This window comes from Podarcis gaigeae, assembly GCF_964106915.1.
Source record: "Podarcis gaigeae genome assembly, chromosome: 5".
NCBI lineage: Eukaryota > Metazoa > Chordata > Lepidosauria > Squamata > Lacertidae > Podarcis > Podarcis gaigeae.
The window spans coordinates 40,419,204-40,436,127 of NC_139681.1; the positions used below are offsets into that span (position 1 = coordinate 40,419,204).

General features: G+C 40.5%; 1 protein-coding gene across 4 annotated transcripts in view; it reads right to left on the reverse strand.

Moving 5' to 3' along the window:
- The window catches only part of INPP5A (inositol polyphosphate-5-phosphatase A), a 239,861-nt gene that overhangs the window by 9,972 nt on the left and 212,965 nt on the right, over nt 1-16,924 (reverse strand). For all 4 annotated transcript variants that reach the window (XR_014564893.1, XM_083741100.1, XM_083741101.1 and 1 more), the window contains 2 exons: nt 14,845-14,918; nt 698-809 (listed from right to left, as the gene is read on the reverse strand). Coding sequence is in view for 3 of the 4 variants with exons in the window: in XM_083741100.1 (XP_083597226.1) it covers nt 698-809; nt 14,845-14,918 (186 nt within the window). In the remaining variant the exon portion in view is untranslated. The remainder of the gene's footprint in view (nt 1-697; nt 810-14,844; nt 14,919-16,924) is intronic.

The window sequence follows — 16,924 nt, forward strand, 5'->3', positions numbered from 1 at the left end:
TAAGTTAAGAACGTCCTAAATGACAAAAAGATTTAAAAGCAGGTAGGGCGGAGGAGCACACCCTACTCTCTATCTTTTTAAAAATATCGGGTCATCCCCCCCCCCGAAGCACAATCCCAGGGTTTGTGTTCTGTGGTTCTGTCCACATCCTTAGACACAGCTTGACCCCCTAACTAAACATGGTGACTTGCCACAGATCCTGTGGCAAATAACCTTGGAATAAGGAGCCAAATGCTTAGCAAACAACTAAGAGCCCAATGGAAGTGACTTTTGTAAGCTATCTTGAAACGTTCTGGATGGAGCATACAAGTGAAATGATTAGTACATCAGTATCTGATAATCACTGGATTTTTGCTAAGGATGGCTGAGAATCCAAGGAGCGTAAGCTTGTATATCCAATGCTGCTGTTCCACTTGCACAGTGGGATTTTCACTGAACGCCCAGTTGTTCTGAGCTTTCAATAATAGATCCTGGTCTCCAAAATATGAGGGCTGGAAACTTCTTCAAAAATGAAACCATATGCCACCATATTTTCTAGCAGGTTCGAGGCACTTTTCAATAGTCAAAAGCAGGGGGCAGCAACCTAAGGCCCATGGGCCGGAAGTGGCCTGCGGAGCCCCCCAAACTGAGCTGCCCACAAGACAAATCTTGCTGACCCCTGATCAAAAGAGTCCTACACTTTCAAGTCAGCGCTTACCTTTAGAATCAGCTCTTTGGCAGAATGTGACATTAGGATCCTGTCACACCAAGCTGGGCATCTAGTGTTCATATACTGCATTCCCTGGCTACAATCTTCACTGTACGGATAGCTGTGGGGACAGGAAAACACCAAACTCAAATGTAACATCTGTTAGCAAAAACTCACAAGTTTTACCAGGCAAATTTATGTAACAAAAACAAATACAGGTGCTTTTTCTTTCCATGCTCATTTCTAATTTCTTGCAGGTCTCTCCCCCCTCCCCCCCCCCCAGTTTGTAATTGTATTGCATTGCAATTTGTTGAATTGTTTTATTTTTAAAACTTTATTTTGAAAGCCACCTTGGGAAGTTGATTAAACAAAACAGAAGTACTTTAAAATAAACAAATAAAAGTGCTTTTAAATAAATAAGCAGTACAATGAGATTATTTTTGTTTGTTTAGGGAATGATGTTAAGTCACATGCTTAGTACATTTGTGTGAAAAGTAAAAACATTGGAAAGATGCATTTTGAAAAACAACAATAAATAGATAAGTATTTTTTAAGAGTTGAAATCTATTCTGTTTATTGCTAGATTGGGGAAAAAATGGGATTATAGAGGTCTTCAAGATGAAGGTTTTAAAATAAGATTTGTGGGATTGAAACAAAATCCTTTCATGCTTGAAGAGAAACTTATTTACCATCCTACTTGGCGTGATATTATGAAACTGAGATGCATAGCTCTCCACCAAATGGGTTTACAAGCTACACTGCCATTAAAAAGATTAGCCGTGGCAAACAGCCAGCTAAAGTATACTGAATGTATTGGAACAAACCAGTGAACTCAGTACCTTTTCCACCTCATCAAACCTAACAAGACTCATTTTCAAAACATATTATGAGAATTCAATTTGCTGCTTCACTGCCATACAGAAGTACAGCTTATTTCTGAGTGTCCAGGGGAGGCGTTGATGATGTAATATTCTTGCGAGCAGAAGCTTTGTCTGCAATTTAAGGGCTGACTTTTGCAGGCAACCTATTAATGTAGCTCTCCTTTTAAGTTGTGCATGAACCTGACATAACAAAGACTACTTTTATATTAGAGAAGTTGTGCGAATCAATCATATTCTGTATTGTTCACCCCTTAATTTTCACAGTATTAACTCCCTGAGGTTGCAAGCGTTAAATCTTCACGCTGAGCACATACAGCTACCATGAAGGCCTAAACCAGTTTATATGTACATATATCCAGTATATATACCCAGTGCTATTCACATTTCCTTAAATGAGCACTGCTTTAGAGCAGAGACTCCCAGCACTTCAACCGGCTCTGACCACACACGGAAGTCTTATGGCCATTATTAATAGTAGACTTAAGAAATAAAAACACAGCTATGCTTGACTTTGACAAGCTGAGAGCAATGGTTTACATAGGCATTTTGGGACTTCCTATTACTGTGGCACTGTCCTGGACCTCTACGGCTTGGCAGCTTGTCCACACCCATTCTGATTAGCTCCATGGCTTGTTGGTCTCCAAAGATGCACACTTGCAACAGTCCTGACAATCCAGGGTAGCCATGGTTTTCTCATGGGTATTCTGGATAAATTGCTGCCCTCCAAAATTCGTAACTGGGAAATGGCGAGTTTTATGTGGTTCCCTAGTAGGGAAGAGGGATCATGGGTCGATGGTAAAACGCTTGCTTTGCATGAAGGTCTCAGATTCAACCCCTGAGATCTCCAGTTAAAATGACCAGATAGCAGGGGATATGATATCAGGAGCTCAGCCTACACTTGAGTAGGACCCTGGCAGAGACACATGCCTGAATGGCATGTTCTCTCCCTCCTGGTCAATCGTTCGGGAGCTTCAAAAGCTTTCTTCAGCCTGAACATCACAGGGACTGATGCCAACCGACACCAGCACACTTAGGGACCCACAGAGTTGCGCATCATACGTAACAGACCTCAGCATTTTGGCTAATCTACTTTATTTACATATAAACACACATGGATCTCTGCAACATGGCTCCCTCTCTCTCTAGCATCAGACAGCAAAGAGAAAAAGAACAAAGGACAATAGTCCCAACTTCATGGAACACAGTAACGCAAACATCCTGTCTCCATCATTTCCCACTCTGTGGAGTCAAAACACACCCCGTCATGTGATAGACAAAAATCCCATGACTGCAATCATGGAGCAGGAATTCTAACATATGAAAGAGGGTTGCCTGAGATCCTGGAGAGCAGCTGCTAAAACTGGGCTAGCTGTACATCCAGTGTATTTTCACAAATTGTCCAGTCTGCTATAAAACTTATTTCTATCTTTCTGTGTTTTGCTGATAACAGCCGAGGAAGCAATGAACAAGGTCTCTTACAAGAGAGTAAATTTTAGTGGTTGTGAGACAGTTAGGACGAGGAAGTCAGTTCCCCACCCTCCCCATCATGCCCATCTCCTCCCTAGGGTCCTCCTACATATATCTTAGATATGTGTACACATAAAAGCCTTCTTCCAGTATAAAACAAACACTTGGCTGCCTTTGCACATGATGGTAAACCATGGCTCCCATTTCAAGTAGGCGCAACAGGCCATGATCTCTGGCCTAGTGTTACATATGAACTGGGGACTGTGGTTGGATTCACTGCAAGCAAATCATGATATGAAGCCAAGGTTTGTTATTGGATTACCAATTGTGGTTTATCTGAAGAGAAACAAACCATGGCCTCAGGTTTAGAAGTAATGCTAAGCCAGGAGTTGTGGTTTGATACTCTGCTAGGTGAGGAGCAAAGTGGGAGAGATCTCTGCATTCATGGCAAACCATGGTTTACTGTGATGAGATGACCTGGTTCCGCTTCAAGAGGTTCAAAGCAATAAGAATTCTGGAAGAGCCCAGGTTTGTAACAAATCTAGGCAAATATCTGAATGCTAGCATTTGGTACCATGGACAAACAGGACATCCAATTAAAGAAATAATAATAATAATAATAATAATAATAATAATAATAATAATAATAATAATAAATTTTATTTATATCCCGCCCTCCCCAGCCTTAGCCGGGCTCAGGGCGGCTAACAACAATAAAACAGTACAAAAGTACAGCATAAACAACACTCTAAAATCATTCATTATAAAATTAATTAATTCAAGCCACTGGCAGCCATTGGGCCAGAACTCCGCGAAGATTGCCGAGGGAGGGAGTCAGGCTGTGCCCTTGCCAAAGGCCTGGTGGAACAGCTCTGTCTTGCAGGCCCTGCGGAAAGATGTCAAGTCCCGCAGGGCCCTGGTCTCTTGTGACAGAGTGTTCCACCAGATCGGAGCCACAGCCGAAAGAAAACAGTTTCCTAACCAAAAGGTTCATTTCACAACTTGGCAACTCCCATTAGGGTACTTTCTGAGAAAAGTCAAATGACTTGGGCTTTATTGTTGTCTTGCACAAAAACTGCAGAACCTTTGAAGGTCCATATTGTGCTGTGAAATGCTAATTTTGAAATTCAGCATTCTACTGCTCTTCAGAGAGGAAGATGGCAAAAGAGCAACAAAAGAACCCCTAAAGAGCAAAAAGAGGAAGATGGCTGCATGACTAGCCCTTTTACAGGGTCTGCTAGGGTCATGCCCCTCTACCTGGTCACATACACGGGGAGGATGCTCCAGAACAGGTATGACAGGAAGTCCTCCCTGTCTGGAGCAACATTCCCCTGTGTGTCCACTCTAGGAAACAGGAAATGTTGTATTTGACTGCTTCAGTGAATGATATATCCCACAAAAACTACTGGAGATTTATATAGTTTGGAATTTGAAGATACAGTAGTATATCCCAATGGTGTATATCAAACGGGATGATACATTTTCAACTTTATTTACTCGATGTACCAAAAGAATTCTGATTTCACTTTGAAGTACTTCTGCAGAGTCAACATCTGATGTAATGCTTGGTATAATGGACACACATCATGCACCCAGAATCCTGTGACTATAAGAAAATGTCTGCTGTGCTTGAATTGCATTAAATGAATGAAGTCCAAATTGCTAACTCCAAAACAATTGGAGGAGCTGGAGAAAAAGAATAATGAGATATTCACCCTCATTCAAAGGAGATGCTACATTCTCTGCAATTTTTTTGAATCTTTTTGGACTCTGTGCACATCAGAGACCTTTGGAGTTTGGCCAAGACGGAAATGTACCTCCATTGAAATCACGGGATGGTTTGCTATTGAGTTCAGTGGAAGGTGACTTTCACCTATTGTCAACAATCCTGTGGCCAGTTACATGTGGATAACTTACTTTCAGAAGGAAACGATAGGTTTCTAACTTGGCCTGCAACCAAGTCATAATCTATTTTAGTTTAGTGCAACCCCCTTGCCCCCACACAGATATATTTTTAGATTTCAGGGAAGACTTTTGTGTGCAGATTCTAAAGGGATTCTGTAATACTGTCACCTTCTAATCTTCCTAGGATCATGGACTGCCATGGACAGGGTGCAGGGTATACATGCTATGCATTCTTCATAAGCGAGGTCCTGATTTTGTCGTAAGGTAACCAGGATGCTTGTTAATACGTCATTTGATAGGATTGTACGGCAAATGTGGAAAAGAGCCATTTAAGAATAAGCATAGCTAGCTGTTCATAGCTAGACACCCAGTAAATATTTCCCACGGATTAAAGTACTAATTAATATTACTATATCTGCAGAGCCTCAAGTGCAAAAAATCCAAAAGCAAAACAGTCTGTTGATGCAATCAGCTTAGTTCATGTGAAACATCTCTCTTAGGCAATGGCTATAATTAATGAGCCTTCATCATGTGCTCATGCTTTGCATCAGGTCAAGCTGTAAGATACACTTCTGTTGGAATTAAATTGACCAATCTGCACTGGCCAAAATGCTAATATTTCTGATCCCCTGTTAGCTAACTGGCCACGATGTGTATTTCATTTGAGCAAAATCAGGAGGGCAAACAAGGCTTGCAAACATAAGAGTTAAAGTACAATGAGTTAAACAGCTGCCGCTTGCAAATAGTAGAACACCACCATGGTGACCAAGCTAACAATCAGAGTCAAAGGTCACAATAAAAGAGGTGTGTATGTGTGTGTGTGTCAGCCAGGCAATTTGGCAGCAAAGGGTAAGGAGGATAAATAGGTCCCGAATCATTGTTTCACATAGGGTTACATACAAAAAAACAAAACAAGGTAGAATTATTCCAAGTACAATAGTAGTTTTTATAGACCTGTATAAACCATTTGTTATGTTGCAATGAGCCTGCACAATTGCCTTTTGATGCATTAGCTATTTCTAGTAATATGGTTGCAATGGAATGTTTCCATTTAGGGAAAAGATGACTAAGAACTTCCTTTTTGCTGCAAGATGGCAGGTTACTTGTCCTTACCCTCTTCTTGGTACATAAAATCTGCTCATATCCACACCACACCCTCGTGAATTGCCTGGGTGACTGTGTCAATGAATGTTAATGTCAATAATGCCTTTCCTGGATTCTCTCAGGGCATGTTTAGTTAGTTGTAATGGCCATAAAGGTTGGAACAATAAATATCAACTATAGTATATTTAGCCTGCTTAGACAGGAATAACAGGAATTAGTATGGCAATATCTTCAACTTTGGGTCCACAAATGTTGCTGGCCTACAACTCCCATCATCTCTGACCACTGGCTATGCTGGCTGTGGATGATGGGAGTTGTAGTCCACAGCATCCACAGCGCTACAGATTCTCCAGTCCTGTTCTAAGCATACCAACACAGAAAATTAGGTTTACTTAACCCTTTTATGCTAGAAATAAGCACTTTACTAATCTAATATTGTGGCAAAAATGGATAGAGCCACTCTACAAGTCAACTTAACCATTCCTTGGCTGTTCATCATAGCCATTTTTTAAAAACCTCTCCACCATTGCACCTGGAGTTATTGTAAAATCTCCTCCTACAGTGAGAGAGTTCTTGCAAAACCTGGACTCTGACAGTGCTGACAGGGGAAGTTTCCACACAGAGAAACCAAGGAGAAGAAAATAAAACAGCAGTTGTTTAATAACCTCATGCTATCACTGGTAACACGTGGAGACTAAATACACCACCCAGGTTACGACAATCCTATTCAGACACTCATAATGGGCCTTAAATAAACAGGCAAGGAGAGGGGAACATGCATGAGTGCTCTACATCTGCCCTTCCTTCCCCATTGGTCTTTGCATCTTCAAGGATGACTTGTCTACAGCAAGGAAGCATCCTGTACTTGTGGAGGCCTCTGTGCATTTTGGAACCCTGATTTTCCTTGGGGGTGCAGTTAGGAGTGCTTCTGCATGATGAATGCCTGAACAATGCTACTGAGAAAGGCAAATGTGTCCGTCCGTCTCCCCCCCACACCAATCAGGAAAAAAAGGACATTGCCGTATTTCAGAATGACCTTGCTTTACGCTGCTCAGTGCAGAGCAGAGAAAAGAATAAATGTGATGGAATAAAGCCCAAATTCTTTGGAAGGAGGGGACAATAGGAAAATAAGCCAGTTCTCTCTACAAAATAGGTCTACAGAATATACTTCTGCTAGGAAGCTAGCAAGAAATCCAGACGAAAAATGCCACAGCTATGAATGAGATTTGACCTGTCATTCTTGCTTAGATGTGTCAAAGCAAAGAAATTGTCAGCGTTGGGTGGGGGTGAGGGTGTCTGCTGAAGGAAGGGGTTTATGTGGAATTCACAAAGAGAAGAGAAGATATCTAAGACACGAACATATGTCCAACCAGTAAATTACATGACAGCCTAATGCAATGACAAACAAGAACAGGTCACTTTTAAGAGAATGATTAATACACGAGATTACTGTGCATGCACACTTATCTGAAAGCAAACCTTGTAGCTGGGTGTGAACCCCTGGCAAGTCAGCTCCTATCTCTGCCATACAACAGCTACAAGAATAATTATAATAATTAATAGAGAGAGGTGATAAAGTTAACAATTGCCCACCTGTATCATGGCGAACCACAATGTCCTTATTTCGTTTTTCACACCTACCACCTTTCCAAAGTGATTACAGTCTACCAAAGACCTATTTTCAGCTTACCCTGAGCTTGCTGTTTGTTTAATGTCAGGGTGTCAGGTGACTGACAGAACCTACAGCGCTCAAAAGAATTAGAGTCAGTTTCTCGCCGCTAGTACAGCAGAAAACAAGAGTGTGTTTAAAATGAACAGGCCTCACCATTTGCTATATAAAAGACTCCCCTCCCCCAACCCCAACCCCGAGGTTCACCAAAGGGATGACTTTTCAGGTGTCAGTGCTCACCAATAAATCAGAAGTGGGCTGTGCTGGTCCTTGTGCCGGCAGGCGTTCAATTGGGGCGGAGACATGACTTGGCTAATAAACACATCCATCCTCTCTGTCAGTTAATGCCAACTCTTAGTGGCTTGATTTGCATATACTGCTAAGCCATGGTTTATTAAGCTATGTTTTTTTAAACCATGGCTTAACTGCCCAGCAGCTTAACTATAGTTTGTTTACTGCCAACAAACCATGATCTTAAACCATGGCCTGCCATTGGTTTATGAAACTTGCTTTGCTTTGATTATAGTGTTACGTGCAAACCCAGAACTCACCCTTAACCATGGTTGCCCACCTCAACCAAGATGTTTACCAAGCTATAAAGTCATGAGTAACTAGAAAACATGCCAAATCTTGGAAAAACCTTGGTTGATTGTCTGTGGGACCAATCGCGGTTAACATTTGCTTTGTTAATAAAATCATGAGTTAAGAAAACCATAGCATAGTTAGTGTTATGTGTGAAGCAGGCCATTGAAAAAGAGAAAATATCATCCACACAGGTGGTTAAGTACCTCTTGAAGGTCAGAAACATACACATGGCTGCAGTAGACAACATCCAGTAATTAGCATCACATCTTTTCACCATTAAGATAACAGTGAAAATATGGCCATGGGAGAATACTGGGGGCATGCTAAGCTTCACTCTCAGTTCATGTGGGTTAATCAATAGATGCCCAACAGACATCTCCTGTGTGCCCTTCTCAACTCAGTTCTGTCTGAGAATGTGACCAGGAGTCCTCTCTGCAGAAACCATTTAAAACCATTGTCCTTGAGAGCAGGTGCAGCACTAGAGGTCTGTTCAGTTCTGTTTGCCTTGCTATGTAGTCTCTCATTTCTTTATGAAGAAGTAGAATCTACCAGGTGAGAGCTGGGAGGGTGCACCAACTTTTGTGTGGCACAAGGGTTAAGACGCACCTCCGATAGAGGCTTTCTTCCACTTTTCCTCTCTGTTGTCTTTCTTTAGTGTGTTTGTTTTGTTTTCTCCTTTTTATATGTTTATTTATACAGTATTTGTTTGGCTCTTATTGTATTATATGTTGAAAAGTTTCCATTAAAAAAACTGAACAAAAAATGAAGAAGCGGAGTCTAGAGATCCCAGCGAAATCTCAAAATAATGGGTAGCCTTGGAAGGACTTGCCAGAAAGATGGCAAATTCATGTACGATATGAGCGGAAAGGCTAGCGCTTTGGGGGTTGTAAATCCTCTTGTTGCATCCTCAAATGAGGGCAATTTCCACAAGTGACCCTGAACTTCAATTTTGAATGTACATAAATCAAATTAAATATAATGGAATTGATTAGAACATACATATGCCTTAACAACGATGGCTTTCTCTTTCATTCTATATCTTATTTAAGTGCATTGGCAACCTTTAAGAAAGATGCAATTTCATTTGAGAAACATTTCTCAACTTGTGCTCCAATTTTGGGAGTGAAAACCAAGGTTCAAATGATCCAGGAGAAGAAAAACATCTGGGCTGGATGTGAAGAATCCTTAGGTAGATGCTAATCTTGATCCACATAGCACCAAGCAGTTGAAGAGTCTCCTTGCAATCAAACAGCAACATGCTGGAAAGTTCAGATACAATTTTGATGGTTTTCCTGATGCAAAAGTTAACGGCCACTAGCACAGGGCTTACTTCATGTGTTAATTTAATTACTTAATTGTGTATTAATGACCATGAAGTATTGCCTTAAGAACTGTTGATGAGAAAGGTACAAATCACATATAATTTCCAAATTACTGTTAGAAAGTAAAAAAAAGCGAAAAAAGATGAACATTGTTGTTAGCCTAAAAAGCATGGTTTCAATTATAACTAAAAATTAAAAGACAAGAAATGACTTTTTGTTGTGGTTTCCCCCCAATGAAGCTATAACTTTTTTTCAAATTATGTCTCCCAAACCTAAAAAGAGTGAGCACTTTGTACAACATCTCCGGAATTTGGACCACAGCTGTAAGAATGGATAGAGCCCAAAGTTAAGAGCTTTTGATGGTCATTGATTACAATACAGTTTATAATGTGCTTCACTTTTAAATTCTCCAGGAACAACAACAACAACAACAACAACAACAACACAACCCCTTTTTCCTCCTGAGAGCTAGAAACAGAAGAAAACTTAAAAAAATGTATTTCTTACATGCAGGCCTAGGGACCTGCAATTCTACCCCAACCCCAAATGAATCCTAGTGTTCAACTGCCATGTTCAATAAGAACAGACATCTAGAAACGTACTTCATTTTTGCTCCCTGTTCGATAACGATTTTCGACTCAAGTTTTTTCATTGCTAAGAAGGGTTAAAGATGTCAGTAACTATTTCAGCAATCAACAGAACAAGAAAGAAAGCACGGTATAACAAAAGCATCACTTTAGGATTCACAGGAGAAACAAACCAGTACAAATATATAATAATTAATATTACTACTAGGAAGCACAACATATATACTGTAGCTATGGACACTGTTTTGGGGGGATTTACAGGGGGTGGCAGCTATTTTCAAAATCAGAGCAAGAGTACAGAATTTTTTCTTGTAAGCATAGTGAAGATTCTAAGCAGAAATAGGAAAACAGATTAACTCTGCCGTTGCTCTGTGCAGACCCATATCATGAGCTCCTATATTAGTACCTGGAAAACACAGATTCCCTCTCTGCCCTGATTTTTGTGGTGTTGGTCATTCTGCTAGTTTTGGGAAATAATATACATGTTTTATAAAAAAAAAATGCACACCACCTTTTGGCCTTCAAAGTGCCCCTGGGGAAGTTCTAACAATATATAGTCCAGCATATTTTAAACCTTGAAATGCTGCATATGCAGCAATCGAGCCAAATTTTCATTGCAATCGTATACATGTCTACTCAAAAGTAAGCCCTATTGTGCTCAATGGGACTTACTCTGAGTGAAGTGTCTAGAGGACTGTAGCCTCAAAACCCTGTTGGCTTTGCTGGGGAAAAGCTAAGCATGTGCTAAAGCTGCTATCAACACCAGCAGGTTTTAAAAGTGCTTCCATTGTGCTTATTGCATCCGAAGGATTATAGTAAAAAGATCTTCTTTAAATTGCCTTAAACAACGTATAAAACTTGAATCCTAAATGGCAGCTCCCAAATCAAGAAAATGAATGGATAACCTCAAAAGATTGCAAGTTGTTTTTTTATGAATTAGTTTTGGGGGAGGGGGAAACACCCCAAACCCTCTCAAAACACTACTCTCCTTCCCTCTCCCATCGCTTGCCCAAAGTCTAGGCACGCCATCATCTTTTTTTATTCAGGTCCCAGCGTATTTACTGCCTCCTGTACCTAAACAAGTCATCTTGACTCTTCTTGTCAGACCACTGGCACTTCATCACAGCAGTGTCATGGCTCTCTGGCTCCAGGACCACCACTAACACGGGAAAGCCAAATTCATCACGAGGGTGTGCAGTGTTCAAAGCTGTCACGCCTGCCCTGACGGATGACTTCTTGAGGGTAAGTGATATGAATTTACAGCTTGTATCGCATTCTTGAAACCAAAACGCAAGTCAGGGAGAATGCAACTTTCTTCAGGGTACATTTTCCGCCGCAAAGAAATTTAAGAGCGCTACCATTTCTGGATGTGAGAATTCTCCAAGCATTCACCTCTTTGGCTCTGTTGGTTTATATACCTGTGATCATTTTGTCAGCTGCTTTGAGCGTATTTAGAAGTGCCTTACAAATGTTTCAAATAAATAATGCCCCTTCCATAATTAGTAAGGCAAACTCGTTTGCTGCTGAAACCATACTTTATCCATCTTTAATGGCCAACGGAGGCGATTACAATGTGTTAAGAAGCAACTCAATCATTGACACATTCTCTTTTCAGTTTAGTATTTCATTTACTTAGCTGGCAAAAGGACATAGACTGACAAGGAACCAAAATACTCATTGCTTTGAAGCCCATTGAATTTGATGGGTCGTATTTCCAGGTAAGTGGGGTTAAGATTGCTGTTGCGATTCCTGCTCAGACCACCACAACAGAGGCTCTTATCTGAGAGGAAGGATGAGAGCTTCCTCATTCAGAGCAGCTGTATCTTGGGGGAGGGAATTACTGACATCTTTCAGCCTCTGTTCCCCTGACTTAACCCACCTCGTGCCATCCTCCAGTTCCCCCTCCTTGTCCATCTCAGTCTGGCACTCTATGCCTGAGCCTGGCGACGTCTCAGGACTCATGACAACTGCAGTCTTAATCCATTGTGCACATTTGCCTTACTTAAGAAATGCATTTCAGTCACATTTCTTCATTCTGCCCGGTAAAGGAAAGCCCTTAGAACAGGTGTAGGCAACCTAAGGCTCGGGGGCCGGATGCGGCCCAATCGCCTTCTCAAGCTGGCCTGAGGATGGTCCGGGAATCAGCGTGTTTTTACACAAGTAGAATGTGTCCTTTTATTTAAACTGCATCTCTGGGTTATTTGTGGGGCATAGGAATTCATTCATTTCCCCCCAAAAAATATAGTCCGGCCCCCGACAAGGTCTGAAAAAGGTTGCTGACCCCTGCCTTAGAACATGGTGGCTCTTCCATGAAATTACAGGGCACTCACCTTCCTCTGCATCCCAAAATATACTTGGCACACTTGATTCTCTCGCTACAGTTTGTTATGTAATCACTGTTTTACGGACTGTCCCCTGTTTGTGATTTATTCCTTTTTATATAGTTTGGACAGAGCCCTCTCATCCCATAATGTGAACAAACTCCGCACACTCTTGCCTTCAATTCCAAAAAAGCTTATGGTGACAAAGATGCTTCTACATGACGGATTATTCTGAACTATGCACCCAAGCTTTTTGCAGTGTCCATTCAATGTGGTCCTCATCAAAACACCATCCCATACCCTCCCACCTATTTACCATTTCTATGTTTCTGCTTTTATTTCTTGTTGTTTAGAAAAAGGATTAATGCAACTTTTCCTCTCAACTCCCCCAAACTCTGGAGTGGAGTTTGCATCTGATGAGTGAGTCTTCTCCTATTTGCAAGGGAACGGGTGGCGCTATGGTCTAAAGCACTGAGCCTCTTGGGCTTGCTGATCGGAAGGTTGGCAGTTCAAATCCCTGGTGTGGAGTGAGCTCCTGTTGCTCTGTCCCCGCTTCTGCCAATCTAGCAGTTCGAAAGCATACCAACATGAGTAGATAAATAGGTACCGCTGTGGCGGGAAGGGAAATGGTTTTCTGTGTGCTCTGGCACTTGTCACCGTGTCCCGTTGCACCAGAAGAAGTTTAGTCATGCTGGTCACATGACCCGGAAAGCTGTCTGTAGACAAATGCCAGCTCCCTCGGCCTGAAGCGAGATGAGTGCCGCACCCCACAGTCAAGTCTGACTGGACTTCACTGTCCAGGGGTCCTTTACCTTTTTTTAGCTTCTCCTATTGGGAAGCTTTAAACAAAACAAAATAAGGTGCAAATCCCTCAGTCGGTATTTCTAAACAGCAGGTATCTGTTTTTGTCTCTTGAGATAAAACATGTACCTGCTTTCTTCCAACTTCATTTTATGCTTTGTGTGAGAGAGTCTGGCAGGAGTTCCAGTGTGTGGAGGGCAGAAGCCCAGTGAAGAGGCCTTTCTCATATCATGAGTGTGAAAAGTATAAGGGTTTCATACCCCTAAAGCTGTCCCTCGTGTATTAAATCTGCTTCTCTGAGGGTATATGAATACTGAGCTTATCGAAATGGAAAACAGCCTTGTGAAATTTATTAAAGTGCACATTTTCACTACTGGAAGTTAGGCCATGCTAACTTAAGAAATAACAAACCTGTTCTTTAGGAAAAGCAAAGTTCTCTTTGATGTAGATAGTATACACCTAAATATAAAAACAAGAGCTAATGCTCTTTGGCACACATCTTCTATCTCTTATACAAAGGCCCCGAAAGAACACATTTGGGCTGAAATGCTTTGAGCTATTAATAACAATTCATCAGCATAATTCAGTATCTTTCTTTTTGTTGGTTCCCTTAGCTGGCTAATGATTATAACCACTCTTAACGCTTTTAGAGATGGTTTCTTGTGTGCACCAGCACATGCATCCTATGTTTTTGACTACTCCACAGTGAACATCATTTTTTAAAAAACAACAACAACCATATAACAGAAAACACTTAAAAATATAAGCCTGTCATTCATACAAATAATGGATTGCCTAAGTTCTCTTGCAAAAATATCTATTATATGGAAATTGAGTTAGCTGTTCTCCAAAAACAAGTTACAGATAAAATCTCTTCTATTTGGAAGTTAGGAAAAATTTGGAAGGAGGGGGGATGTTGATAGGCGGAGATCTATTCAACACAAGGTGTTTAAGGGTACATTGTTACTTTTATAATCTTAAAGAACTACCAGTCTATTACTACTTAAACTAAAGCTGAAGTAAAATTATAATACTAACATTAAAACTTCTGTTAATGTGCAATTGGCTCTGAATTCTCATTAGGCAAGAGGAATTACACCAAACGCTTTCACTTCATTGCAAGAGTTCCACAGTTCACTCTTCAAGATTGGTGCAATATAGGTTATTTTTGCCCCCTTTAGGCAGGTATCATAATAGAAACCTTTATTTCAGGGGGAAATCACATACCTGTAGTTCTAGAACAGTTGAACATAAACATGAGAAAATCCATGCTGGTAAGCAAATTTAAAGAAAGGAGAACTATAAGACTTCTAGATGATTAACAGTATCCATAGAAAACATTCTGGCCTTAATCTAGAGAAAACTGAAACTACAGGACTGGATACAGTTTCTTTTGCATTCCCAACAACACAAACTTTACAATGAATGGCATTCTAGTTCTCACTTACCAGATTTCCAAAGTGTGCTTAGAGTTAGGATGTTAATTAAATAAACCACTTGCATACATATCTTACCTGGGAGGAAACGAAATGTCCAGTTCATATAATTTGTCTTTAAAGACTGACAGCTCTTTGTCAAATTCCAAAAGCTAATGGGGGAAAAAAGAAACCAGAATTAAAACAAATAAACCCTTGTTTTCTTCAAAAAAGGTAATTGTTGAGTACATTTTAAGCTGCAATACGTACACCGCGATAGGTTTCACGCTATTGTTAATGTTTTGCTTTATGATGCTGTTTTGTGATTTTATTATTTTATTGTGCACTGATTTGGGGAATTGTCATGAAAAACGTAAATTTCAAAACAAAATAAATGAAGAAAGGAAAACATGATGCTGGATTAAAAGTATTGTGAACAGGTCCATTATTATTATTATTACATTATTATTATTATTATTATTATTATTATTATTAGAAAAAGAAACAGCAATGAGCACTAAAAACACACAATATGAATTTCTTATGAATGCTCAGAAGGTGCTCAATTTTGCTTCTATACTAGGGGCCCACCATGTGGGAATTAGCTCAGAATTGTTAAAGAAGCACTAGTTTTACTTGTCGGAGGTAAAACTAATTAGCTGTTCAGAATATTAATATATAGCAAATTAAGATGCTAACCACTCAACAAAATATGCTCATATGGTGGTAATATTAGCTGCTGTACTCTTCTACCTGGAAAATAAGTTATGATAAAAACATAAAAACAAGAACCCAAACTGTCATCTTAAAATTTACCTGCAAAATAAAACCAAACCACAAGGCTATGCAGAACAGCCCCATTTGACCACAAAAGCGAGCAATATTCCTATTCAGCTATTCTGAGGCAGTCACAATATTATTTATGTATCACTTGATACAACACATGATTATTTATAGAGTTGTGTTCCTCGGCGGCAGCAGTGAAAACACAATACTAGAGACAGATATTAAGCCAGCTTTAATGTACCGAAAGAAGCATATGAACCCCCTGTACAAAGTTTTCCCCCCTGCAGATTGTCACAAAGAAAGGAAGGGTGTAGCTTAACATTGTGCTCCGAAGCCAAAAAACAAACACCCTCTTCATAAAAGAACAATACTAGTAGTCTATATTTCAAAACAGGAGCTATCCTGATGGGCATAAAAAAATAATAATCTTCATCCGAGAACCAAGACCAGCATCGAGTCCGATGTGCAAATGAACCTATAGTGCTACCGATCCATTGCTGTAAATGCCACTTTCGGTTTTGACAAGCATGCCATCAAAAATAGCTCTCCTTATAGAGCCTGTGTGTTTACTCCCTGTTCATTAATCATGTCCCAACTCACAGCTGTGCTGATACCATTGTATGAATGGCAGAGGTTCCGAATGAAATTAGATTGTGTTCTTCTTTCCCCTCCGCTCTGTCATAAATCATTCCTGAAATGTGCAATTAGCAGCTACTTGTACACATTAATTATCTGTGTGAAAAGCAGATACCTGAACCACCTGCACAACTGATTAGCTACCCTCCCTGTGGCCCACCCATTTTGTCTACAATCTCTGCAGCGCCACCAACCACCTATCGAGGCGGATTTTTGTCGGTGTACGAATATGCGCCCACAGGAGCATGAAATGCCACTCCTTCCTTTCTTACATAGCTCATGCCAAGGAGAAAAAAAAAAACCAGAGAAATGGTTTAAGATGCTTTATATTAAAAAAACAAAACCTATTGCAAATGTGTGCAAATTATGAGAATTTTAAGGCAGGCAATCTACATCCAAAAGCAGTGTAAGAGTTGTCTAGTCCCTGAGGCGCCATAAAGGCCACATGGACTTTGATCATGGGACTTTGGAATAAAACAAATCAGTCTAGAAGATGATCACACAATGGTCTGGTTTATATGCACCAGCTCATGGATTAGCCCAGAGACACGAGCCTCAAGCTCCTGAGAAGGAGATTGTAACTGCTTTACTCCTCCCAACACATGGTTTCGTGTGTTGTTTGAACCTGGGTTCATGGCTTAGTTCAGGCTTCCTCAACCTCAGCCCTCCAGATGTTTTGTGACTACAATTCCCAGCATCCCTGGCCACTGGTCCTGCTAGCTAGGGATCATGGGAGTTGTAGAGCAAAAACACCTGG